Source organism: Tinamus guttatus, unplaced genomic scaffold, assembly GCF_059628265.1.
Source record: "Tinamus guttatus ecotype Peru unplaced genomic scaffold, ASM5962826v1 Tinamus_guttatus_pri_ptg000106l, whole genome shotgun sequence".
NCBI classification, from domain to species: Eukaryota; Metazoa; Chordata; class Aves; order Tinamiformes; family Tinamidae; genus Tinamus; species Tinamus guttatus.
Genome location: NW_028288640.1, coordinates 72,773 through 98,928, shown reverse-complemented (window position 1 = coordinate 98,928; position 26,156 = coordinate 72,773). Strand labels below are relative to the sequence as shown.

The 26,156-nt window shown below is 55.8% G+C and overlaps 1 protein-coding gene across 1 annotated transcript in view; it reads left to right on the top strand.

Moving 5' to 3' along the window:
- Positions 1 to 19,605, top strand: part of LOC148595378 (olfactory receptor 14C36-like) — a 57,049-nt gene extending 37,444 nt beyond the window's left edge. The window contains exons 3-7 of the mRNA XM_088520931.1: positions 1,020 to 1,089; positions 17,998 to 18,141; positions 18,203 to 18,325; positions 18,513 to 18,634; positions 19,531 to 19,605. Of these exons, the coding sequence (XP_088377057.1) occupies positions 1,020 to 1,089; positions 17,998 to 18,141; positions 18,203 to 18,325; positions 18,513 to 18,634; positions 19,531 to 19,605 (534 nt within the window). The remainder of the gene's footprint in view (positions 1 to 1,019; positions 1,090 to 17,997; positions 18,142 to 18,202; positions 18,326 to 18,512; positions 18,635 to 19,530) is intronic.
- Positions 19,606 to 26,156: the final 6,551 nt, after the last annotated feature.

The window sequence follows — 26,156 nt, the reverse complement described above, 5'->3', positions numbered from 1 at the left end:
AGGGGAGGAGGTGGAGGAAATCAACTCCTTGCCCTGGGTCAGAGCCAGCCTCTGCAGCCCGGCTGTGGACAAGGACACGGAGCACGAGAAGGTGCCCTGCTCGCCCCATGTCAGCACCATAGAGGCTGTGAGCGAGGCACCTGGCCACGTGGAGAGCCCCTCTCTGGAGCCAGCAGTGCCCAGAGGCAGTGAGACAGGAGCACCTGCTTTGGACAGCAGCTTTCTGCATGCAGAGGACAGCGTGTCTGTCCCACCAGCACCAAGTGCAGGAGCAGAACCAGAGGCCTCTCCTGCATCCAGCGATTCTCCAGATGCAGGGGAAAATGCTCCTTCAGCCCCATCAGTTCCTCCAGAAATTATACCAGAGGCCTCTCCCTTGACTGAAACCCCTTGGGATGAGAGTAGCAGCAGCCAATCTCCAAGGAAACAACAGCAGCAGCTTCTCCCCTGGCTGCAGGCCCTGCTCCCCAGGTGAGCAAGCAGCGCCTCCCCTGTCTCCACCGTCCCCGGGAGCTGCCGTGGGAGCTGTGTGGGGGGTGCCTAGAGTTGCCCCATCTCATCAGAGCCCCCTGCCCATGGCATCCCACTGTCACCCCCAGACATTTGCCCTCTGCCATGTCTCCATGGGGAGATGCCGGCTCCTCTCTGTTTCCAAGTGCCAAAAGCACAAGGATGAAGTCTGCTCCACCCACATCACATTCAGCCCTGGGGTCTGGATGCCGAGCGAGGACGGAAGGGGCAGCCCCAGCAGCAGCCCCCTCCACACCAGGGCACGAGCCCCCTTGTGCCACACACACCCCCGGCTGCCTCTGTTCCCCCTGCCCAGCCCTGCTGCTACGGCCCCACAACGAGCCTTGTCCCATGGCCGTGCCAGCCGCAGGTCCCTTCCCTTGGCACGCACAGCCAGGGACAGCCTGCCCCAATCCCAAAGCCTTTCCCCCATGCTGCCCGGGGCACCGCTACCCTGAGCAGGGCCAGCTAATGACTCCTGGGTTCCTCTTCTTGCTCTGCCCATGCAGGTGGCCTCGGAGCACAACCAGGATGAGGAGTCGCCCTCCTCCTGCAGCCCCACACCAGAGGTGGAGCCAGGTACGTACCTGAGTGGAGAGCCCTGCTGGGGACAGCGGGCCTGCCCCGCACAGCCAGCAGCACCGAGGCCGGCAGCAGGAAGCGCTTGGGAGCTGCCGTGCTGAGGCCACAGCTCCTTGGGAAGCCCTTGGTGGCTGCCACAGGCAGGTGCTCCCTGCCGCCTGCCCAGCCTCTTACCAGGCCCTGCTTCCCCTGCAGGCACCACCGCCCTCCCGCATGTCGCAGCTCCCCGGCGATGGCGCTCGTGGCTCAGGACGGCCCTTGGGGCTCTGTGCAGAGCGTTCTGCTGCCCTTGCATCGCGGGGCAGCGAGAGGAGCGGCGAGCGGACGCACGTGCCAGACAGGTCCCCTGAGGTGCCGGCTGGCACAGAGCGGAGTGGCAGAGCGACGGACGCTGCGTCCTGGGGACTACAGAGATGCTGCTGCGTCGTGCCCTACAGCCCCCATGTACAGCCATTGCCTGCTTCCAATAAAACCATTGCAAGTTTTTCCTCCCAGTCACACTTGGTGTCAGACCTATCTCCAGATTAAGACTAGTGCAGGTGATGCCAATGCAGCCAGTGCAGCCTGGAGGGACACTCATCCACCATTCACAGAGTTACAGAGCAGCCAGGGAGGGGAAAGGGCTCTTGGAGGTCTCTGCTCCATATCCTGCTGCAAATGGAGGCAGCAGAGAGGGTTTCCCAGGGAAATCACCAGGAGACTACACACACGAGACATCACTAGAGGGCTCCCAGGTCTTGTACGGCCCTCTTCATTATTGCCTGGTATTGGTCCTCTGCGGGGTAGTAATGAAGTTGCCAAAAGAAATCTTAAGTCCATCAACAGGACACTGGGAAAGCTGGCTGAGGGAGCGGGAGCGCAGTGGTGGGGCTCATTGAAAGGGCTTTAAAGTAGGAACGAAGAGGGAGGGGGATAAAACTGGGATTACGAGGGATGAGCCCAGGGGAAACTTGCCAGGGCTGGGGGAGAGCTCAGCAGCCCGGCTGAAGTGTATCTACACCAGTGCATGCAGCATGGGCAACAAACAGGAGGAGCTACAGGCCACTGCGCGTCAGGAAAACTATGGCATTGTCACCATCACCAAAACGTGGTGGGACCACTGTCATGACAGGAGTGCTGCAATGGATGGCTACAGGCTCTTCAGAAGGGACAAGCAAGGAAGGAAAGGAGGTGACGTAGCACTGTGTGTTAGGGAGTGCTTCGACCGCAGGGAGCCTCAAGTGGGTGAAGGAGAGTTTGTAGGGTCTGGATCAAGGGGAAGGCCAACAAGGTTGACAGCCTTCCTGGTAGGAGTCTGCCATAGAGCCACCCAACCAGGATGAAGAGACAGGCGAGGCATTCTGCAAGCAGTTGGCAGAAGTCTCATGATAAGCTGCCCTTGTTCTTGTGGGGGACTTCAAACTATCAGATGCTTGTTGAAAATCCAGTAAAGCAGAGAGGACAGCCTGGGAGGTCGTGGAATGCGTGCAAGATAGCTTCCCATCATAGCTGGTAAGTGCTTAGCAGGGAAGTGTGCTGCTGGAGCTGCTCTTTGCCAGCAGAAAAGGGCTGGTGGGAGATGTGGTGGTTGGAGGCTGTCCTAGGCACAGTGACCACGAAATGACAGAGTTGTCAATTCTTGGTGAAGTCAGGAGGGGCATCAGCAAAACTGCTACCCTGAATTTCCAGAGGGCAGACTTTGGACTGTTCAGGACTTTGCTTGGGAGAGCCCATTGCGAGATAGTCCTGAAGAGCAAAGGGGTCCAGGAAGGCTGCACTTTTCTCAAGAAGGAAATCTTAGAGGCGCAGGAGCAGGGAGTTCCCGTGTGCCAGAAGACAAGCCAGAGGAATAGGAATTCATCTGAATAGGAACTATCACTGAAACTTGAAGGGAAAAGGAAGAGAGTTTACTATCTCTGAAAGAAGGGGCAGGCAACTCGGAAAGAGTACAAGGACATGGCTGGGGTATGTCAGGAGGAACTTGGAAAGGTGAAAGCTCAGATGGAACTCATTCTGGCCCCTGCTACAAAAGACAACAAAAACTGTTTCTACAAATAGATTAACAATCTCCATCATTAATTGGTTGTGGCGGGGAACACTGCAGCCAAGAGTGAGGATAAGGTTGAGATACTTAATGCCTTCATGGCCTCAATTTTTAACACTCACCTCAATTCTCCTCAAGGTACTCGGCCCCCTGAGCTGGAAGACACCTATGGAGAGCAGAATAACCCCCCATAATCCAGGAGGAAGCAGTCAGTGACCTGCTACTCCACTTGGACACCCACAAGTCTCTGAGATCAGATAGGATCCACCCGAGGGTTCTGAGTGAGCTGGCAAAAGTGCTTGACAAGCTGCTCTCCATCATCTATCAGCAGCCCTGGTCAATAGGGGAGGTCCCACTTTTGTGCAAACGTCACAAAAAGCCTTGATGCAAGTGATCAGAGAAGAGGGATTTTCCTGGGCACTCTGAGCAACCCAGGGAGAATTTGGGGATATCAAGGGAAACCCATCGCACCCATATCAAATCCACTGCTCTTCCCAGAGATCCCCCTAGATCCTCAGCCTGGGAGCAGGAGGGCATATGGGGACAAAGCACATCCCGGACTTGTCTCCATCAGGCCTTCAGCTCCACAACTTGTCAGAGCTTCACATGGGCTTCCTAAACCAACACTTCCCATGGCCCTGGGGTGTGCTGAAGACCTTGAGTAGACCCACAAGAGACAGCGGGGAGAAACGGTTGAGACACCAAGGTGCAGAGCTGGGCTCACGCTGTCATTGACGGCGTGCCACAGACTCAACAAGAAACCCAAATTCATCCTTCCTTTTGCAGTGGCTTGGAAGGCCTCATCTCTGACAGCATTCCAGGGGGATGGGGTCTCCCTTCTGAAGGACTGGCCCCAGGACTCTGCAGAGTTGAAGAGCACAAAGGGTGTTCACAGGGATGTTCTCAGTCTTCACCACCTGCAGAGCTGGGAGCTGCTCATCTCACAAACTGAAGGAGCCAAAATGCAGGTCCTGAGGCACTGCATCACATTACAGGCTCTGCACCGAGCCCCGACAGCAGCACAGCAGCGTGTGGGCATGTCCGGAAATGTCCTCAATCAAAAATGAGGCAGGTCCAGGGTGACAGGGCTGTACAGCCCCTCAAGAAAGCCAGGACGGATCCAAGGCGCCAGGGACTGCACCCAAGGGAGAAGCACTGCCCCAAGGTGACACTGAAAAGCACCAGGACCAGTTAAGGTCTGTGATGAGCAACAGGTATCTCCAGGCTCAGCCAGAAGGAATCTTGGGCAAACTTGGTTGGAAATGGGGAAAATTTTGAGCCAGATTTGCTACATGGCCTGGACCATGGCTTTGGTGCTCGGCAGGGTTAGGGTTCTGGACATGGCCTTCCACACATGCTTGCTTTTCTCTGGCCTAACAGTCTCTGTCTTCTGCCCTGCAGACCAAGAAACCTTGCTGAGGACTTTTCAAAGCAAAGAGCCTGCTTCGGTGCCCAAAGGACGAAGGCTACAGCCTGTCCCACATGGTGCTCCACTCTCCTTCTTCAGAAAGGGAACACACAGCAGGAAACAGTTTTGTGGCTCCCTAAAGCATCTCAGTCTGTGGCCATGCTTTCTGCTGCTTCAACGTACATGGCTTCAATCCTGCCATCTTCCCAAGAAAAAGCCCACGATTCCCACACAGATCTGCCCAGTGCAGATATCTGACAGGCGAAGGACACGGCAATGATTTCTCCAGTATCCCCTTTGAGATATTCCAGTGCCTTTGGTATCATCTGAAGATGCTGCTGTAGGATCCATCAGAAAGCGCTGGACCAGGGTATTATTGACAGGACGTGACTGATTCCCTTCCAGGAGACAGAGGGAAATCTCTCTGCTCTCTCCCATCTCCAAGTCAGTGACCTACTGAGCCCCACATGACAGCAACTGAGGCCAAAAGGCATCGTGCCCCATCACACGCAGGTCTCCCTGGTGTTGTTCAGAGGGGGTTCACTTCCCTGTGAGGCTCATGCACTGCTGAGCACTGCTCGCAGGCTCCTCACTGCTGCCTTCTGCAATCTGGCCTGGGTGCGGGACTAGAGACATGCTGTTGGCCCTTGCCAACATGCAGAAGAGTGAGGGCCCATCAGAGAAGATTTGGGTAATACAAGATGGGAAGAGAGTCCTTCCTCTTACCTGGCTCAAGAACTGAGCGGAGGGCAAGGGGCTTAGGAAGATGCAGGAAGGCTGGAGCCATGTCTAGCCCCAGACCACAGTCCATGGTGGACTTAGCCCCACTAAGGCTAAGGGCTTTGGGCACCCGGGGCACAGCCAGACCCACAGGGAGCCGCCCCTGCCCGCCCGTGGCCCAGCCCTGTGGGGTGCAGCAGGAGCTCTGGCTGCCGAGGGCAGGGAGCTGGGGCAGTGGGGGCCAGAGGGCTCTGCCCTGTCCTGAGGCAGCGCGATGCTGCCCACAGGCTCTGCTGACCTGACACCTTGGGGTCTCCACGCCAGCACCAGTGTCAGCACCAGGTCTGCCCTGTCCCCACACAGCCCCCAGCACAGCCAGGAGCCCCACAGGGCCCCTGCGGCAGAGCCCAGCCCTGCCGGGGCAGCCAACATGCCCTGGGGCCCCGACCTGCCCCGCACATGGGGCCCAGCACAGCCCCCAGCCCCGCACAGTCCCCACAAGATGGCGCTGCCCACAGCAGGGGAGGGCGGAGCTGCCGGCGGGGCAGGAGGCTGCAGCGTTGCCATGGCAGCTGACAGCCAATGGCTGCGCTGGGCACGAGGAGGTCACTGCTGCCGCAGCCCCTGATAGGCCAGCTGCAGGGAGAGGGCGTGGCTGCTGCTTGGGAGGTCCCCGCTGCGGGCAGAGCTGATTGGGCAGCAGCAGGGCTGGCTCTGCCTGGTGACTGTGAGGTCACTGCTCCCGCAGCGCCTCATTGGGCAGCAGCCGGGCCCTGCGGGGCTCTGCGCTGCTGAGATCATCTCCGCGGAGCAGCTGCTGAGCCCGGGCTGGGCTCCTGGCGGGGAAGGGCTGGGGAGGCCATTGCTGCCCTGGAGGGCAGGGCCAGAGAGCTGGGCGGGACGGCGCTGTGACGTCATGTCTTTGTGAGTGCCTGATTGGCCGGCAGCAGGCAGGCAGGCGTGGGCGGTGGGTGGGGGGTCTCTGTGGTGGGAGGAGCTGAGAGGGCAGCAGTGGTTCCTGTGTGGGGAAGGGGTTTGAGGAAGCTGCTGTCTCTGAAGGCCACAGGCAGCAGCAGGGATGTGGTGGGTTTGCACCTGTGAGGTCACCTCCATGTGAGGACATGAGAGGTCAGGAGAAGTCTCGTGTGCTTGTTGGAAGGTGCTGGTGGTCTAGAAGTGCATGGGAGAGATGGAGATTTGGGCTTCCTGCATCTTGGGGCACTTTGTGGTGTCCTGTCTGATGCCATGTGTGGTGCTTAGCCCTGTGTGTCCTTCATGCAGAGGCAGGTGTAGGCTGTCAGCCCTCGGGTTAGGTAGGGAGGTCATGGAGAGCTGCAGTGCAGGATGGCCCCAGTGTGTCCCCAGGGTCTAGGTGCTCAGAAGGGAGGAGGTGTCTGGAGAGAGCGGCGCTCTGCTCCAGAGCCCTGCCTGCCATCGCAGCGGCCTTCTGGGAGACCAGGCATGCAGAAACATTCTCCGAACTCCATCTTCAGGGATAATCCAGAGCTCTGCTGGGTCCTGCCTTCAGCAGGGCATTGGATCCCCCAATGCAGGTGCAAGGAATCTGCTCTTCTGAGACAGGCTGCAGTGACTCTTTGCTTTTAAAAGTCTTGAGCAAGGTTTCTTGGTCTGTGGTACTTAAGATGGAAATGATACATCAGAAAAGAGTCAATGTGCCCTTAACACGTCTTCCTTCCAGAGGGCTTTAGCTGGGACACTGGTTCCTGCCAGACTCAAAACCATGGGTCAAATCCAGGTAGCAAATGTGGGGAAGTTTTTCCAGATTCTGTGAATTTTGCCAAGCTTTCCTTTGTCTGACCCAGAGGAAATCCATTTCTTATCTTGGACCTTAGTTGGTCCTTGGGCTTTTCTGTGGCACCTTCAAGTAGTGTTTCTCCCCTAGGCGTGGTTCCTGGCACTTGCTCTGTCTTTTGGGTCCGTAGAGCACCTTGGATCTCCCACACATTTTTGCCTCTGGGTGCCTCAGGACGTGCCCACACACTGCAGTGCTGCCATGCAGACTCCCGTCTGGAGCCTGTAAGGCACTGCTGGGCTCAGGAGCTGCATTTTCCGATATGGTGTATTTTACCATGTTTTCTGTTTGTCATGAAATCTTGAACTTGTCTGAGGTGAGGTCTGCTAGTAAACATACATGCTGAATATTAATGGATTAAAAACTGTTTAAATATGGGACAGGTTGCCAAGAGAGGTTGTGGAGTCTTCTTCTCTGGAGATCTTCAAAATCTGCTTGGGTACAGTTCTGTGCCACGTGCTCTAGGTGACCGTGGTGTGCAGGGGGGGTCAGACGAGAAGATCTCTAGAGATCCCTTCCAACCTTAAGCATTCTATGATTCTATGATTTTGACTTGTTCACAAGGTGGTGAGATGACCATCTCTCAGCTCCCCAGCTGCTGAAGCTTGTGATCATCCCTACAACCAACGTTCCTCTCCTCCTAGTCTTTGCACAGTCCTGTGGCCAGTCTTGCAGAAGGGAGACTCCATCCCCCTTGGAGCCTGTCAGAGATGGGACTTTCCAAGCCACTGCAAAGGGAAGTACGACCTTTACTCCTTTATTTGGTACTTATTCAGCATCTATTATCCTGTCTATGGCATATTGAGCACGCCTTTGGAGTTTCTGCCCTTTCTTCCTCTCCTCTCTCTGCTGTCTCCTCCATGTCTACTGAGTCACCAGGGTCATGGGAAGTGCTGGTTTAGGGAGCTCCCTTGAAGCTCTAAGTTGTGCATCTGAAGGCTTGATGGAGGCCTTCCTTTGACATCCCCATGTTGTGCTTGGGTCGCTCTGAGCAGCCAAGAAAATCCCTTTTCTCTAGGGACTTGCATCAGAGCTTTTTGCCTTCTTTTGTACAGAAGCTCAGAGAGGTCTACGATTGCCAAGTGCGGCACGGCCCACATCATGGCCCAGGACGCCTAGGAGTTGTGTGGCTCTCCTATTCCCACATGTCCTGCTTGAATTGACAAGTTCTAAACTCACCTTCACAGCACACGAGGCGGACATTGTAAAGCTGCAGCACTGGGAATCCTCCCGTTACTCTTTATTCACTCAGCAACCCAGCTGCTGGTTTGCACTTCAGGGAGTTTAAAGCCTGCTCTGCTTTACAGGAGCCTGTCCCCCACGTTCTGCTTATATCCAGCCTTTCCCATCTCTCCAAAAGATATCCAGTAAGGCTCTCCCCTGTAGCAAAGGGACCTCATTGTTGGCATTTGGACTTAGCCTACAGCCAAAGAGAATAATTACACTTTATGAAATTATTCCTGCTCTGTTTCTCTTTCTATGCAATTAAGAAAAATCCTGTGCCTATTTGCAGCTAGTTCTCTAAGGAAAGCAAGTGCGAGCTGGGGCAGATGAGCTGCAACCTTCAGTTGTAGACTACAGTGGAATAGGAGAGCTTCTAACACTCTAACAAGAGTGAGGAAGTCCCATGTGGCTGATGGGAGAAATGGCAGGGTTGGGGAGGGGGAAGGAAGTGTCCATACAGTGCCTGAGCTCCAGGACACGCTTTTCCTCTCAGTCCAGACTTCATTAGGAGTCACTCTATACTGACACCAGTTGGAGAATGTTGCTCTGAAATTATAATAATGATAAAAGCCTTTAAAGGCAGAAATACTTGTAGTTATTTATGTCTCCACCTTTCAGCTACATTCCTGAAATGTCTCCAATTAGCCATGCAAGACTTGGAGAAAATTACAGGGAGAGACATAGTTGGTCAGAGCTTTTTGCTTTTTAATGAGTCCCCTTGTGTGTTTGGTGCTGAGCCTATGAACCTCAGTTACTGAGATGAGACTGAACAAAATGTTCAAGAACTCAAAGTCAGAAGCAACCTCCAAAGTTCTGTAGAGCATTAATGGGTCCCACTGAGAGTTGTTAGCTACAAAGATTCCCTAGGGGCTGATTAGAGGAGATCACTGGAATCACTGATAACAGGTAGGCAGAGGAAATGTGCAGGTGGCTCTCATGCCACTTTAACCCTTGATGTGTTTGATCAGGCAGAATGTCCAAGCTCGATCACTTAGCTTCTGCAAAGGGAGCTCCTTTCCCCCACATGTTTTCCAGGTCCTCCTGGGGACGTTATGTGGGTGGGGGTGTGCAGTGCTCAGTGCAGCACAATGATAGGACACCCTTCAGGGTGTTGGCAAGGGGGACAGTGAGGCCCAGTGTCTCTTGGTAGGTCTTGATGGCAGAGACAACAGCCATAGCCAAGAGGATGTCGACCTCATTTGGGGTCTTTGAGCGTTGGCAATGCCTTTGTCATTTTCACCCAGACCGGGAGGAGGGGAGGCCTCGGGAGAAACAGAGCTGGGCTGTGCAGAAAGAATGGCAGGAGCGGGCTTTACCTTGGGACCTGTGACAGAGGTGAACCAATCTCCAGGAAGGACAAGATGCCAGCGAAAAAGTCCCTTGGCCTGAGTTCACAGCCTGAGGTCATCATTGGCCCAAGTCCCGTTCATGCCATCTAGGGGTGTGAAGAGTTTCAAGAGAGGGAGAGCTAGAAGGTTTTAAGGGTGCAGAGACCTTGCGGTGATGTGCCTCTCTCACTGATGAAGTAAGCTTGGCTTAGACTGTTAGGACTTGGCTGAAGGACAGTGGTGGGATCCAGACATGTGGGCACTGTTAAGAAACCTGAGTGCCCAAAACCACTTGAAAGGGACACGTTTACCTTGTAGGTCACAGGGTGTATCTGCTAGAGACACGTGGCTGTGCTGGACGCCCCAGGCATCCAGCATGGCCTATTGCTGTGTCAGTCAATCAAATGCCTGAACAGAATGAGATGAACTATTTCAATGTCAGCATCTGCTCCTGTCTCAGCTTCCTAGTGAGTAGAGCTCTGGTAGCAGTGGGCATCTGATAACATTTTAGGGACCAAAGCAATTCCCTACCCGCTCCCAACACATGCTCTAGAAGAAAGTAGATATGGTGACCACAGCAATCAGACACTGGCACATGCCTTCAACCACCTCTGGCCCTTCCAGTGTCACCAAGGGTTTGTGTGTGTGCAGCTGACACCCACCCTGAACGACCAGTGGTTGGGAGCATAGAGCAAGACCTCCCATCCAGGTATCCCTGCTGTGCTCACTTCAGCTTGGGCAAGGGGAATCCCACCTGCTGTGTGTTTCTGTGGAGCTCACCACAGAATACCATGGCAGCCCAGGGTCTTCTAAACCAGCCTGAGAATCCCAAACTGAGTGACATTCAACAAATACCTGAGCACTGGGAACGTGAGCTCTATTCTTGTATTCATTTATCCTGCCTAGATAAGAGTTGGGAAGAGGGGCTTCCTGAGTGGGACATTTTCAGCTCTTCCAAGTAACCATGCTCTGATGAAACAAACTACAGGGCTGACACCAGTCTTTCCTAGTGTTTAGAGAGGGATAATCAGGGATTATTTTAGTTGACTCCAGTGAACATTTCCCAGGAGGAGGGGGCACAAGGGACAGAGAAATTGGTGAGTTCAGCTGTTCCTCTGCTCCTGAGCGGGGCCAGGCTCCTGGGATGGAGACAGCTCGTGGCAGCCTGGCAGCACTGCCCAGAGACAGCCGAGTGCAGGAGCAGCTCCTGTGCCAAGAGCAGCAGGGCTGCGGGCACTGCCTGCTGCTGCGGACAGGGGAGGAGAGAAGGCAGCGAGAGGGGAACAGCAGTGTGGAGCGGGAGCACACAGGAGACCTTCACAGCTCTTGACATGGTGAGTTTGTGCTTACAGGACAATGCTATAGAGCTTCTTGAAGGGACATAAGAACTCATCACACCTCATGGCTGGCAGCATTTTTCTCTTCTGGCTTCTGCAGTGCGGAAGAAGAGGAGCTGCTTCAGAGCAGGGATTCTCTAACATACCACCTAAGGGCAGGGCATCCTGCTGCCTTCCCCAACAGAAACGGCAGTGATGTGAAGCCGGGTTGTGCAGACAGGGTGAGAGGTCTGCACTTCAGAGCAGGGTCCCTGCACCCAAAGGTGCTGTGTGCCCGCAGCAGTGACTGTGTCACCTGTGAAGGTCAGCACTCAGCCTGCCCAGGGAGCTCCCCACAACACTGAGGGGAGAAGTTCTGGGTGGGAGGATTATCCTCTACCAGGACAGGCTCCTTCTCCTGCTGGGAGGGTGCTGCGGGGGTCAGGTCTGCTCACAGGTCTAGCTGTGAGCACATTTCAGGGGGCACTTTGTAAAAGGAAAGGCAAGGCAGGCATTTCCTGGAAGAGAAGCCAACGAGATGGTGCTTAGATGGTCCTTCCACTTGGTAAGAGGAAAATGGAAGTGAAATGGTCAGATTTGGACAAGAGACTGAGACTCATTAAGAGATTCAAGGAGCAGCCAAAGAGTCTGCCAGGGACATCTGACTGTTCCCTCCCCCATCCCTTAGTGCATAGGCAGCACCAGCTTCTCCGGGGCTGCTGCATCAGGGTCTATCTGAGCTGCTCCTTACAACCTGTAAACACGGGGGTGCCCCTGGACAGTCCCCTGCTCCTGGGAGGTTTCTGCAGGGAGGACTGGGCTCACCTGTGAGTGTTGTTGTCCTTCATGTGAGTGAGGTGCAAGTACATGACAGTGAGGGGCAAGGCTCAGCGATGAAGCAGGTCCCATGACAAAGTCATAACAAGCTGTTTTTGTTTGTTTGTTTGTTTGTTTTTTTCCTTTTGGAATGCACAAGGGTTTATGCTGAGAACGATTGAAGCGCCAAAAATTTCTGCTCTATCAAATAATGTTCCCACAGTGAGTAGGCACCTTTGTGTGTTTGTGTGTGCACCATCATATATATTATTTATACGCATGCTTATATATCAACAGACTCCTCCACTTATCCTTTTGCAGAGAAGACTTGAATTCTAAATGTTGAACAGCCCTGTCATAGAAGGAGTGGACATCGTCTCCTGCAGCTTGTGTGCATCAAAGCTGCTCCTTCTCTCTGCAGTGCCTGGAATAAGGGTGCAGGGTTAAAGGAGGCATGAGGACAAGGTCTATCTCTAGACATCTTGACGTGTAGAAAGGGTAAGGTCTATCCTTGTCTCCTTTTGACTGTTCTTCTCCCTTGTTGGAGTGAGATCTGGTGTGGCAGACTCAGATACAAATATCTCTGTTGAGGAGGGCAAGAGTGATGGGGGTGAATCCCTCACAGAGCTCTTCTCCTTCAGACACAACTGGTGTGAGGGCTGTATTCAGCTCTCATGCTGGTGAATGGAGAATATTTCCACTTGGTCTCTGGACTAAGTCCATTCCAAGCAAGGCAATATGCCATTCCAAGGTTTCTCCAAAAATATCAGTCAAAGACTAGTGCATCTATTTCCACCTGCAGCAAAGCACAAACAACTCCTCTGGAGCTATGGGCAGGAGTCCCTGCTGAACTTGGCACACTCAGCCAGTTCAAAGTGGAGCACCAGAAAGGGAGCTGAAATAAGGGAGAGAGGAAATGTAGGGAGTTCCTTGAGAAACTGAAATGGTTTGGCTCAGAAAAGCCTGCCTTAACTTTTGGCTTTCTTTCCTTCCTTGGACAGGACTCCTGTGCCCCTAAGGAACTAATGTTCAACAGCAGCTCCTACAGCAAGTTCCTCCTCCTGCCATTCGCAGACACACGGGAGCTGCAGCTCTTGCACTTCTCGCTCTTCCTGGCCATCTACCTAGCTGCCCTCCTGGCCAACGGCCTCATCATCACAGCCATAGCCTGCGACCACCGCCTCCACACCCCCATGTACTTCTTCCTCCTCAACCTCTCCCTCCTCGACCTGGGCTCCATCTCCACAACTGTTCCCAAAGCCATGGCCAATTCTCTGTGGAACACCAGGGACATTTCCTACTTGGAATGTGCTGCCCAGGTATTTTTCTTCATCTTCTTGTTGGGAGGAGAGTTTTATCTCCTCACAGTCATGGCCTATGACCGATATGTTGCCATCTGCAGACCCCTGCAATACGGGACCCTTATGGGCAGCAGAGCTTGTGTCAAAATGACAGCAGCTGCCTGGGCCAGTGGTTTCCTCAATGCTCTCCTGCACACTGGGAACACATTTTCCATACCACTGTGCCAAGGCAATGTGATGGAGCAGTTCTTCTGTGAGATCCCCCAGCTCCTCAAGCTGTCCTGCTCACACTCCTACCTCAGGGAAGTTGGGCTCATTGGGGTTACTTTCTCTTTGGGCTTTGGGTGTTTCGTTTTCATTGTGGTGTCCTACGTGCAGATCTTCAGAGCTGTGCTGAGGATCCCCTCCGAGCAGGGCCGGCACAAAGCCTTTTCCATGTGCCTCCCGCACCTGGCCGTGGTCTCCTTGTTTGTCATTCCTGTATTGTTTGCTTACCTGAAGCCTCCCTCGATCTCCTCCCCACTTCTAGATATGGTTGTGTCCATTCTGTACTCTGTGGTGCCTCCAGCCCTGAACCCCCTCATCTACAGCATGAGGAACAAGGAGCTCAAGGAGGCAGTGAGGAAACTCATCCAGTGGGTACAAGGTCAGTGGTAAGAACTGTTTCATTCACTCACCAGGATATCTGGCATTGAGGCTGCATTTTATCCATTTCTTTCTTTTTTACTTCTCTCTTTGACATCCACCTTAAAATAATAAATAATAAGGACACCTAGTTTTCGTCACGTCTGCACAGGAATCTCTCATTTAGCACTTAAACACAGACCATGATAAAGCAGGAAGCCAGGCTTCCCCCTTCACTAGCAGAGAGGGGGGATTCTCTGAGCCGCTTCTTTGAGCTCCCTTGGATGTGCCCAGTGCAGGGAGGAGAGTTTCCCTCTGCAGCGTCTTTTCCAGCACTGACACCAAGGCACCTCTGGGGTACAGAGTCACGGCGGGACAAGGGCAGGTGGGCTGAGACCAGGGGTCCAGTGTTGTTTAGGAGATCTCAGCTCTCGTGGCTATGGTTAGAGTGTCATCTCAAAACTCTCTAATATGAGGGAAATGATAACCAAGCGTCAGCACAGGTTTCCATGGTTCCATGCAAAGCTCCAACACACAAAATTAAACATGAATGCATTGAAGGAAAGTCTAGAGGCAGCCTTCCTGTGGCAGTTCATCTTTCCTGAAGACAAATTCCAGTAGAGGAGCAGGAATTTCTCTATTTAGAATTGGCCTCCTCATTTCCATTCTGTCCTTCCACGCTTAATTCTGCAGATGTGGCCGAGGAACTCTCATAACTGTCATGATCTGGTAGATATAGGCTTGTTTTTCCTCGTACCCTGGAAGAACAGGCAGGACCAGTCCTTGGGCTCCCTTAAGCCACAGCTGGACTCCAGAATAACATTTCCATAATGAAAGGGGATCTGCCCTATGATGGTCCTGAATCTGGCCTCTCTTTAGAAACTGGAAGCAAAAAATATGCCCAAGCATGTCCAACCACAAATGGGCCTGCTCTTCTGCTTGTGAACTCCATGGGATCCAGGGGATGACCTCAGCATTCCAGGGTGATCTGTTAGCTTCATTCTAGGGTTCATCTCTCAGTGACCACTGCAGACAGGCAATGGTCTCTGCATTGCCTGTGCCAGGCTGCCCCTCACGTGACTGTGCTGATGAGATCCCCAGGGGATCTCCAGGCACACGGTTTGCCTGGGAGTGGGCACTGAGTGCAGCTTTAACGAAACAGGGATGACTCACAGTGCAGGGACCAGAAGGTACAGCACTAAACCCAGGTGCACATGGGGAAGGAGGGCTCTGCAATCCCCAGAGAGGCAGTGGGGACCCAGGAGGCCCAGAGAAGGGGCAGTGGAGGGCGATTCCTGCACCCGCAGTGAAACACCACAGCCTGGAGCTAGTGGCCACCCAAAGACATCTCCTGCCATTGCAATATTGTGGGGGCACTCTGAGTACCATCAGACCTCAGCCATCAGTATCAGTGGCCACAAGGGCACACTGATGGCTCATGGTCAATTTGTTGCCAAACACGATTCCCACGTCCCTTTTTGTGGAGCTGCTCTCCAAACGGTCAACCCCCAGCCTGTCCTGGGGCATGGGGTATTTCCTCCCTAGCTGCAAGACCCTGCACTTGCCCATGTTGAACTTCATGAGGTTCCTCTATGCCCAGCTCTCCAGGCTGTCCAGGTCCCTCTTAAAGCCTGCACAGACCTCTGGGCTATCAGCCATTCCTCCCACTTTTCTATCCTCAGTAAACTTGCTGAGGGTGCGCTCTGTCCCTTCAGGTCACTGATTAATAAACCGAACAGGCTTTGACTGACTCCTGATACCAACAGTTGCAGGTCTCCAACTAGGCTCTGTGCCACTGATCACAACCCTAAAGCCTAAACCCCAAACCCAGCTGCTCACATGGAGGTGACCTGACAGGTGCAAACCCACCACATCCCTGTTGCTGCCTGTGGCCTTCAGAGACAGCAGCTTCCTCAAACCCCTTCCCCACACAGGAACCACTGCTGCCCTCTCAGCTCCTCTCACCACAGAGACCCCCCACCCACCGCCCACGCCTGCCTGCCTGCTGCCGGCCAATCAGGCACTCACAAAGACATGACGTCACAGCGCCGTCCCGCCCAGCTCTCTGGCCCTGCCCTCCAGGGCAGCAATGGCCTCCCCAGCCCTTCCCCGCCAGGAGCCCAGCCCGGGCTCAGCAGCTGCTCCGCGGAGATGATCTCAGCAGCGCAGAGCCCCGCAGGGCCCGGCTGCTGCCCAATGAGGCGCTGCGGGAGCGGTGACCTCACAGTCACCAGGCAGAGCCAGCCCTGCTGCTGCCCAATCAGCTCTGCCCGCAGCAGGGACCTCCCAAGCAGAAGCCACGCCCTCTCCCTGCAGCTGGCCTATCAGGGGCTGCGGCAGCAGTGACCTCCTCGTGCCCAGCGCAGCCATTGGCTGTCAGCTGCCATAGCAACGCTGCGGTCTCCGGCTCTGCCGGCAGCTCCACCCTTCACTGCTGCGGGCGGCGCCATCTCGTGGGGGCCGCACGGGGCATCACGGGGCTGGGGCATCCAGGCCCCGTGTGCGGGGCAGGTTGGGGCCCTGGGGTGCGTTGGCTGCCTCGGCGGGGCTGGGCTCTGCCGCAGGGGCCCCGCGGGGCTCCTGGCTGTGCTGGGGGCTGTGCAGGGACGGGGAAGGCAGGGGAGCCCAGCTCGGGGCTGCCGGTGCTGGGGGTGCTGGTGTGGGGGCCTGGAGGGCTGAGTGAGCTGCTGTGTTGGAAGAGGAGAAGAGGGGCAGCCAGTGCTAGGGAAACCTGCCCTGGATTCTCTCCTCCTGCCCCCAGCACCCACTCAAGGGTTGGAGCTGCCCCACGGGAGCCCTGGGGCTTGGGGAAGCCCCAGCCCCAAGGGTCCTGGCTGCCACATTGTCCGCAAGCAACATGGGACCCTCAGGCAGGACTCTTGCAGCAGCCTCCAGCCCTGAGCAGCCACTGCCACAGCCCGGGATCCACAGGGGTCTTTGCAGTGACAGTTTCTGTGTGACACACAGAACAATGTGGATTGACACAATGTGGCTTGACACAGTCCGTGGCATGATCTATAGTTGCTGCCTGCCCTGATTGTCAAGGACAGCAGACGCCTGTTTTCCATGGTGTTAACCTGAGAGCCTGCAAGCGTTACAGTTGTGGCAAATGGATGTCACTCATATTGCTGAATTTGGGTGGCTTCAGTTTGTCCATGTTTCTGTTGATACATTTGTTTCTGTTGATACATTTTTTTTTTTGTTGATACATATGTAATTTGCCATTTTCAGCATGCCTTTGCAACTCTCAGCATTCCTTGGACAGTGAAAACTGTCAATGGTACTGCCCATGTTTCCAAAAAGGCACAGAGTTTTCTAAATTAATGGGGTGTTCAGCACATAACCGGGATTCCCCGTTCCCCTACAGCCAAGCCATCGTTGAACGCTTGCATGGCACTCTGAAGAGCCTCATGCGAAAAATAAAGGGGGAAATGCAGGAGAAATCCCCACAGGCAAGACTAGACAAGGCCGTATATGTGCTTAACTTTATTTCCTTCCCTAATAACTCTACTCTTTCACCCATTTTTTTTCGCATTTTTCCTCTTTGACTACAGTGGAAAAGGTGCCACAGCGGGTACCAGTGCAGGTTCGTGACTTAGTCGGCAGCCGATGGTCTAAGCCACATGAGCTGATAACCCAGGGAAAGGGGTATACTTGTGTCATTGTCCGACACAAGTGGCACGCTAAGCACTTGCATTCCACGGCCCAGCTCCATGCCAGCGAGCTGGGCTTCTTACCCATTGAAAGTTTGAGAATAGGTTGAGGTTGTTTCGGGCCCAAGACCTCTAATCATTCGCTTTACTGGGTAAAACTGCCCCCCACCAAGTGTCAGCTATCCTGAGGGAAACTTCAGAGGGAACCAGCTACTAGATGGTTCGATTAGTCTTTCGCCCCTATACCCGGGTCGGACGACCGATTTGCAGGTCAGGACCCCTACGGACCTACACCAGAGTGTCCTCTGGCTTTGCCCTGCCCAGGCACAGTCCACCATTTTTCAGGTCCTAGCACGGACGCTCACGCTCCACCTCCCTGACGAAGCGGGCGAGACGGGCCGGTATTGTGCCCACGGCTCTGCCTCCACCTCAGGATCCCACCTCACCTGGTGCGTGCTGGCCCTCACCTTCATTGTGCCATGGGCTTTCGAGCGAGCCGCTGACTCACGCACGTGCCAGACTCCTTGGTCCGTGTTTCAAGTATGGGTCGGGTGGGTAGCCGACATCGCCACGAGCACATCGTCATCGCACTGAGCACAGTCCGCCCCGGTTGACAGTCGCGTGGGGGGCCGTGGGGCCCGTCCCCCAGACCTGGGGGCCCTCCTCACCACTGCCGCAGGGCGCCATGTGCCCCCTCAGCCCCCCAGCTTCTGCGAGCGGTCGGGTGGAGAGGGAAAAGCGGTGGTGCCGCCAGTGACGGAGTCCGGGGAGCCGCCGCAGGGGAAGGAGCGGCAGCGATCCTCTCCCTCGGTCCCGGGATTCGGTGAGAGCTGCTGCCGGGGGCTCCAACACTCACCGGCCACCTGCCACCCGGGCCTTCTCAGACGACCCGGAGCAGGTCACAGTGCACCGCCACAGGAGGAATGCGCCCGACACCGTCCGTGGGCTGGGTCTCAATCAGAAGGACTTGGGCCCCGCCGAGAGCGGTGCTGAGGATGGGGGCTTCTGTACGCCAGATTTCCTGCGCCCCACTGCAGGGCAGGGATTCGGCGCTGGGCTCTTCCCTGTTCACTCGACGTTACTGAGGGAATCCTGGTTAGTTTCTTTTCCTCTGCTGACTAATATGCTTAAATTCATCGGGTCGCTACGTCTGATCTGAGGTCGCAGTCGGATGCATGGCACTCCCGCCCCCAGCTCGCTCGCACATACACGCCGGCCACCTGGCTACACACGAGGCATGGGGGGCGATGGCGGCTGTGGAGGGGCAGCGGCAGGCGGGCCTGCCCGCCGGCACGCACGCGTGGCAGCAAAGTGCGGTACGGATGAGGGCGATGCCATGGCCGGGACGGGGGCGAATGACTAGGCGGGGCAGCAGCTCCCCTTGCCAGGGGAAGCCGCACCGATGCCAGCGGCCCCACCAACCTTCCCCACTAAAGGCGCCCCGGGGTGGGGAAGGAGCGAGGACCGCTGTGCAGCTTCCTCGCTCTCATGGCACGCACCTCCGCACGAGGTGGCGACGCTCCCACAGCTACATGGAAGATGACTGGGGATGGCGGGAGGGACAGCGGGAGGGAGAAGCACCGCGGCAAGCTCCCTTCGCCATTTCAGCCAGCGGGACAGCATCCCCAGCAACGCTACAGCAGGACGTGTCCTGGAGAGGAGACCCTCGTGCCTGAACATCAGACACCCCCGCGCACCCCATGACAGGGGCACGGAAGAGCCAACCCGCCGGGGGTCCTCTCCAGCATGACCTGAGTGGCCTCATGGATCAAACTCCTGAGCCAGCTCGCCAACCTGCCGGAGGCCCGGCCACCACAGAGGCGAGCTGGCCCCTGGGTGGGCCACTGTTGGCACCATCGACACCTCTGGTGCCTCCTCATTTCTCCTCAACTCAGGTCTCTGCTTCTTTCCCAAATTAAACAGTGAATCTTTTTCCCAGCTAAAAGAAAGGTTTATTATGCAGAATAAAGGTGCCGCTTGAGGTGGGGGCCTCCAAACAGGGACCGCCAATCCCCACGTTCTTAGTTGTAGGTTTCAGCTTCAGCCCAAGCGCAGCCACTCCCGCCCCCATGGCCTAATCCCTGATAAGCCATCCCGCGACTTCCTGGCCTGGTGTCCTGGTGCCCCATGGGCTGCCTGTTGCTGGAGGGGTCTCTGGAGGGGCGCTCGGGGAGGGTTATCTGCCCCGCTGCCCCTGTCGCTGCTGCCCTAGGAGCAGCTCCCGCTGGCCGTGGCTGTGGCCTGGCTGCAGCCGGGGCTGGGCCTTGCGGCGTCAGCTCTGCAGTGACCAGTGCTCAGGGCTGCTGCTCTGGCTCTTCCCTCCTGGCGCTGCACGGGCAGAAGGTGCAGGGCCCGCCCCAAGGACATGGCTCAGGACCGCCATAGAAATGAGAGTAGCGGGACTGCTAGTGAAAAACAGGCTGTTCTCCTCCCACAAACACAGGCTAAAGGGCACGCAAGGGTTTTATTGATGGAGGATGTGTGGTGTGGGACACGATGCACCAGTGTTGCTGGAGCAGCCAGGATGGAGCGTCTGTGGCGGTGGCTCCTTGGTGGCCTCCATCCCCCATGTCAGGGGAGCTGCCTGGCAGCGGCGTCGCTGCGCTCCTCCTCTCGCTGCGCCGACACGCAGCAGCAGCAGAAAGCTCTGCGCAGAGCTCGCAGCGCTGCCCGGAGGCGCGAGGGCCGTCTCTTGGGAGCTGCAGCACGTGGGAGGGCGCTGGTGCCTGTGGGGGAAGCAGAGCCGTGGGTCAGGGTCTGGGCCAGCACCAGGTGCCTGTCCCCCAACACCAAGGGCTTCCCAAGGGCTCCTGGCCTGGGCTCAGCTGGTCCCCGAGGGCATCCTGCTGCCGGCCTCAGCACCGACCGCTGTGTCGGGACGGGATCGCCGTGCCCGCAATGGATCTGCAGTTAGTACATACCTGCCTCTGCCTCCGGCGTGTTCTCGAGGGAAGATGGTGTCTTCTCCTGCTCCCTGGGTCCAGAGGACACCTGCATGGGCAGAGCAAAGGCCCAGAGGCGGGTGCTATGAGCTGGCAGTGCTCAGGGTGCTGCTGCCCCCAACTGTGCTTGGGGAAGGGTTTGGGGTGGCTGTGTGCTGTGGGTATGCGCCAGCGGCAAGGGGAGAGCCGTGCAGCTGCCTGTGCAAGGGAAGAGGCTGGTGCTGGGGCTGCAGCAGCAGGGCTGTGGCAGGGGCCACGCCATGCAGGGAGCACTGGAGGCTGCCCCGTGTGTGTCCCGAGGACGCTGGGGGGTGCTCGTGCTTGGGGGCTGCTGCTGGGGCTGCCCCTTCTCTCCTGACTCCACATCCATGCCCCAGGGCTGCACTCAGGGCAGGGCGAGCAAGGCACGACAGCTGTGCCTGCAAGCACAAAGCAGCAGGCGTCCTGCCCATGGCACACGGGCCAGGGGCTGAAGGGTTGGGGGTGCCAGCTGCCGATCGCGGGCAGGGGGACCTCTCCAGAGCCACCCTGCAACACCTCAGCATTGCTCGCAGGGCAGCTCCGTTTCGTGGTGGGTGTTGCTGATGCCAAGTTTCTTGCTCACCTGTGGAGGAGGTCCTGCAGGCAAGGCAGAGCTCCCTGACGCAATGTCTTTGGGCACTGCTGTTTCAAGAGGCGAGGTGTTTCTATGAGCACAAGGGCTTTCAGCCAGGGGAGAATCCTCTGGCTCCTGGTCTGTCGTAATGGATGGAGAGACATCACCGTTTTCTGTGTGTGCCTTTGTTGCGGTGGTGTGTGATAGGACAAGAGGCATGCTGTCCCCCATGTGCACCAGGTCTGCAGCCAAAAGAGGTGCTCCTGCCTCGACTTCCTGCAGCAGTGCTGGGTAGGAAGGCGATCTCTGCACATCGTTGTCTGCCTCCCTCACATCGTCTCCTTCATTAAAGCTTTTCCAGGCAGGCAGCTGCCTGAGGCATGTTGTTCTGCCACCCAACACGCTCCTGAGGCTTGGAGTGACCCAGCTCGTGCACACTGTGGTGTTCCTCTCCATTTCTTCCCATTGGAAACTCTCTTCGTCATCCTCCTCGTCCTCCTCACTGCACTCCTCCTGCTCCTTGTGCCATGCTCCCTGCACTCTCTTCCTGGCTGCCATCTCAGTGTCCCTCTTGGGTGCATGGGTGTAGAGCCCCTCCAGCACCTCCCACTTGGACCTGGCATCCTTGAGGAGCTCCACTCGCGTCACCTCCGGTTGCCACAGGTTGTAGAAGGAGTTTCTGGCACGGAGCTGAAGGGAGAGAGGGGGATTGGTGAAAGGAGCTGATTTTTCCACCAGAAAATGCCCCGCACAGCCGTGTGAACCCCTGTCTAACCGTTGTGTTGCTGTGGGGCACGGTAGCAGACCTGAACACAAGAAGAGTTTCCACCTGCCCCAGCCCATGCCTTGCACTCACCTCCTTGGGTCGAACACTGAGGCATCCTGATGCCGTGAGGGTGAAACGTTTCCCCTTGACCTCCAGTTCCTGGCTCTCGCTCTCCTTTGGCCCTTGCTCCATCCTTTCGAGGAAGCTTTCTCGCAGCTGCCCCAAGCTCTGCCCGGTGCATGCCAGGAAAGTCCTCGCGAGCTCCTCCAGTGGCTCCGTTTTGATGGAGAGCACGGCCAGATACTGCGCGGCGTTGTCGCTGTGCAGACGCTGCGGCGTGCCTCGAAGGCAGCAGATGATTCCGGGAGGCTGCTGTTGTAAGGCCTGCCAGGAAGGCTGCCAGTGTAGAGTCACCGGCCCATAGGCACTGCCCAGGGAAGAGAGCACAGACAGATACTGCGCAGTGCTGTCAGGGCGCACACGCAGCGCTTGGCCTTGGAGGTTGCAGATGATGCTGAATGGGGCCTCCCATGACACCACTGCACCCTGGGTGCCGGTAGTGCTGGCTTGTGCGGAGCTTGGTGGCACCTCTGCGAAGTAGTGGCTGCTGAGGCAAGCCTCCACTGAAAGGCTCTTCTCCATGTCCTCCCCGTGAAGGGCATCCTCTGTCACAGTGCAGGGTTCCCTTTGGGGAGTTTCAGCAGCAGACACTTGGCCTCGTGGAGGCCACATCACAGGCTCTGGGGACACTGAAGTCTTGGCTCCCATGGAGTCCTGGCTGTGCGCCTTCGTGTCCAAACCCTGTGTTTTTTCCAAGGATCGTAATGAGGAAAGTGAGTGCCATCCTTCCTTCCACTCTGCACCCTCCCCTCCCGTAAATTCCCTGCCCTTCTGGGGCCTGAACAACAGCAGCGCTCTCCCACCTAGGAAGATGCTGCCCTGCTCCTACAGGCAGGGTGGGGAGGGGGTTGTGAGCATGGGGGAAGAGATGGGCAAAGGCAGTTCCCAGAGGACCCTGAGGCAGCTCCTTGCAGTCCCTGCACAGAGCAGGCAGTTGGGCTGTGGGGCCAGAGCCCTCCTGTTTCCCCCCGTGCTTCCTGCCTGCTCCTCAGCAGCTGCACAGTCACGCAGAGGCTTGGCCACCGTCGCGGTGCAGCTCTGTACCTGTGTGATGATGTTTTCCAAGTCTTGTGAGCTCGGTGGGGCCGGGAGCAAATGCAAGCTGTCCCTTGTGTGGGACGAAGCCAGGGTCTCGCCATGATGCAGTGCAGCACGCGGATCCTGCTCGGCTCCCTGCGCGGACAACAAGAAACACGATGGAGTTGGTTGCGCTGATACAAGTGGCCCCTGAGGCACAGAAAGCCTCATCCCCACGTCAAAGGGACGTTCACAGCTGAGCCAGGCCAGCTATGCTGGCCCCACAGATGCTCTCTGAACATCAGGGCAAGGCTCGCAGGCTCCTTTAGCACCTTGGATGGTCCTGCTCACTGTGCTTTGTGTGGAGAGTCCAGCAGCGAGTACCCTGACCTGAGAGAAGGTCCTGCCGGGCTGGTTTGCCCCGACTCCTCTTCCCCACCATCCTCATGCTCTCTCGTGCGGCTCCCATCCCTGCTGTCCGCCTCTCCCGCTAGAGCCACCACTCACCTCACTGCCACCTTCCCGTGTGTCAGAAAGGCCTTCCACAGGCTGCCAGCAAGCGTTCGCCTGCTGCTCCTTCTCCATCTCCTGGCTGTACACCCGGAGATGGGCTACTCTGGACTCCGAGAAGTGCTGCTCCCTCGGGAAGGAGCTGCTCTGCTCAGAGTATGCATCCAGAGTGGGCCAGGGCGAGGACTCTGCCCAGGCATAAATACGGTCACCGTGGGCACCATCCTGTCACAATGGCCTTGGGGACATGATGTCATCTCCATCACAAAGGCCTGCGTGTTGCCATGGGGGGGGCCAGGACCATGGCGTGGTGATGACCAAGGGCACCCCCATTTCAGGAGCTTAGTGATCACCAAGGGGAAGCCCACAGCTCACAGAGCCCTCCGCATGGGTCCCTGAAAGGTCAGGCTTTCTCCTGGAGCAAGAGGATTGCATCATGGGGGTCCTAGCAAGTGACGAGGTCTAGGGGGCTCTTTGTCCTCTGCCCTGTGTGTACCAGAGCTGCGAGATTCAGGCAGGGGCAGGGGTGGCACCAGGAGTTTCCCATGTGTTTGGAGAGCACATCTTCTGTACTGCAGTGTGTGCTTAAGAGAACACCCGGCCAAGGCTCCGGGCTGTCTTCGAAGGCTCCTTGAACCAGTGTATCTTGCACGGAGGCAGAGGATTGTAGTAGGTGCCGCTTTTCCAACAGAAATAAGGCCACTGCCACATGGATTGTGGAAGGAATGACACAGCTGCCACAATCCAGACAGAAATTAGGCCGCTGCCACGGCTGGTGGGAGACGGTGGGAGGAATGACGCAGTTAACACCTTTCCGCACAGAAATGTGCCTGGTGCCTCCTCATTCTTTCTCCTCAACTCAGGTCTCTGCTTCTTTCCCAAATTAAACAGTGAATCTCTTTCCCAGCTAAAAAAGAGGTTTATTCTGCGGAATGAAGGTGCCACTTGAGGTGGGGGCCCCCAAGCAGGGACCTCTAATCCCCACGTCCTTAGCTGTAGGTTTCGGCTTCAGCCCAAGCGCAGCCGCTCCCATCCCCAAAGGGCAATCCCTGATAACCCATCCCGCGACTTCCCGGCCTGGCGTCCTGGTGCCCCATGGGCTGCCTGTTGCTGGAGGGGTCTCTGGAGGGGCACTCGGGGAGGGTTATCTGCCCCGCTGCCCCTGTCGCTGCTGCCCTACGAGCGGCTCCCGCTGGCTGTGGCTGTGGCCTGGCTGCAGCCGGGGCTGGGCCTTGCGGCGTCAGCTCTGCAGTGACCAGTGCTCAGGGCTGCTGCTCTGGCTCTTCCCTCCTGGTGCTGCATGGGCAGGAGGTGCAGGGCCCGCCCCAAGGACATGGCTCAGGACGGCCATTGAGATTAGAGCAGCTGGGCTGGCACACAAGGGTTAATACATACCTGACTCTGCCTCCGGCGTGTTCTCGTGGGAAGACGGTGTTTTCTCCTGCTCCTTGGGCTCAGAGGCAACCTGCATGGGCATGATCCACTCTTGTTATTTGGGGTAACCAACATAAAGAATTTGCTTCTCCACTCCTAAAGTCTAAGCTGAAACAAATCCACTCTACAGCAGCATATATACAATGTCAGCGAACAGGCAATGTGCCAAAATAAATAAAGGCAAAATTTATGCTATTTTTTTTTGCTTCTTAATGCTGTTCAAAGACAGCCAGAGATGTATTCTACTTGCCATTTAGAGGGGGAATTCATAGGATATTTTTTATCTTCAAAGTGGGAAAATTTTCAAGCTGAGGAGTCCCATCTTAGGCTCTCATAAGCTATATCAGGCCTTCAAATAAAATGCTTTATTTCATGTTCTTCATTTGGCTTTGCCATATACCTATACTTATAAGGAGGACTTTATTTCTGTAAACTCTGTACAAATATTGAAATCTTTCTCTGCTCTCCCTTCCAAGTTCCCAGTCCAAAAAACCCTCAAGGGTCCCTTGTCTGATATGAACATAAATGTTAGGGAGTCAATGCTGTTTCTAAGGTCAGATCACTCAAAGATCAAGAGGAAGAGTCACTCAAAGATCAAGAGGAAGAGGTCTAATGAATCTTTTACATGCACTGTCAGGGAGGGATTTGGTTTTATGCCTCAACAAAATAGTAGAATAGCTCTCTGCTAAAATATTGTTTTCCCATCAGCTCAGACTAAAATTTCTGGGGTTGCCAGAACTGAATCCTTCGTGCCATTCATTTTCCTTAGGTTCATTCAATCCAGGTTGGATGAATCAATTTACTAAATGCATGAGAACCGAATAGACTCCAGTCAACCATATAGGAAATTAAAACAGTAGCTTTCTATCAAAAAGTGTTGCTATTTCTTTTATTTTTATTGTTATATTTATTTTTTTAGGAAGTGTACCAGGGAGCGGAGCAGGTGTCTTTAGTTGGTGCTTAAGGCCACTCTGTTAAGCGTCACTCGGTATTAGTCAAAACACACCCTGGTTTAGCAGAGACATAACGGCACCTGTTCCAGCCTTTGTCATGGGTGAGTGCTAGTGCCAGCAACATGAGCGGAGCATTTGGCATTTTTCTCTTGCAACACAGGGATTCATTTGGCCGTTGCCAAGTGGGAAAGTGGCGTGCACCTGCACAGAGGTCAAAGGTTTGGATTAGTAACCCTCTGTCATGGCACCAAGTGGAACAACTGCTAACGTTATAAGGGACCAAGTTTGCACTTGGCTTTGCTTTCACTAAGGCGAAATGGGATGGGCAAACAAAACATGCATTCTCCTTCAGCCTTGGATGCATGGGGTTGGTCTGGAAAAAGAGAGGTCCATGAGGAGCCACAGAAACACCCTGACCACAGCACAGCACAGGGGATTTTAGAGGCAGGCTTCCTTGTGTTCAAAGCGTGCTCTTGTTCTCCATTAGAGTAGAACCCTAAA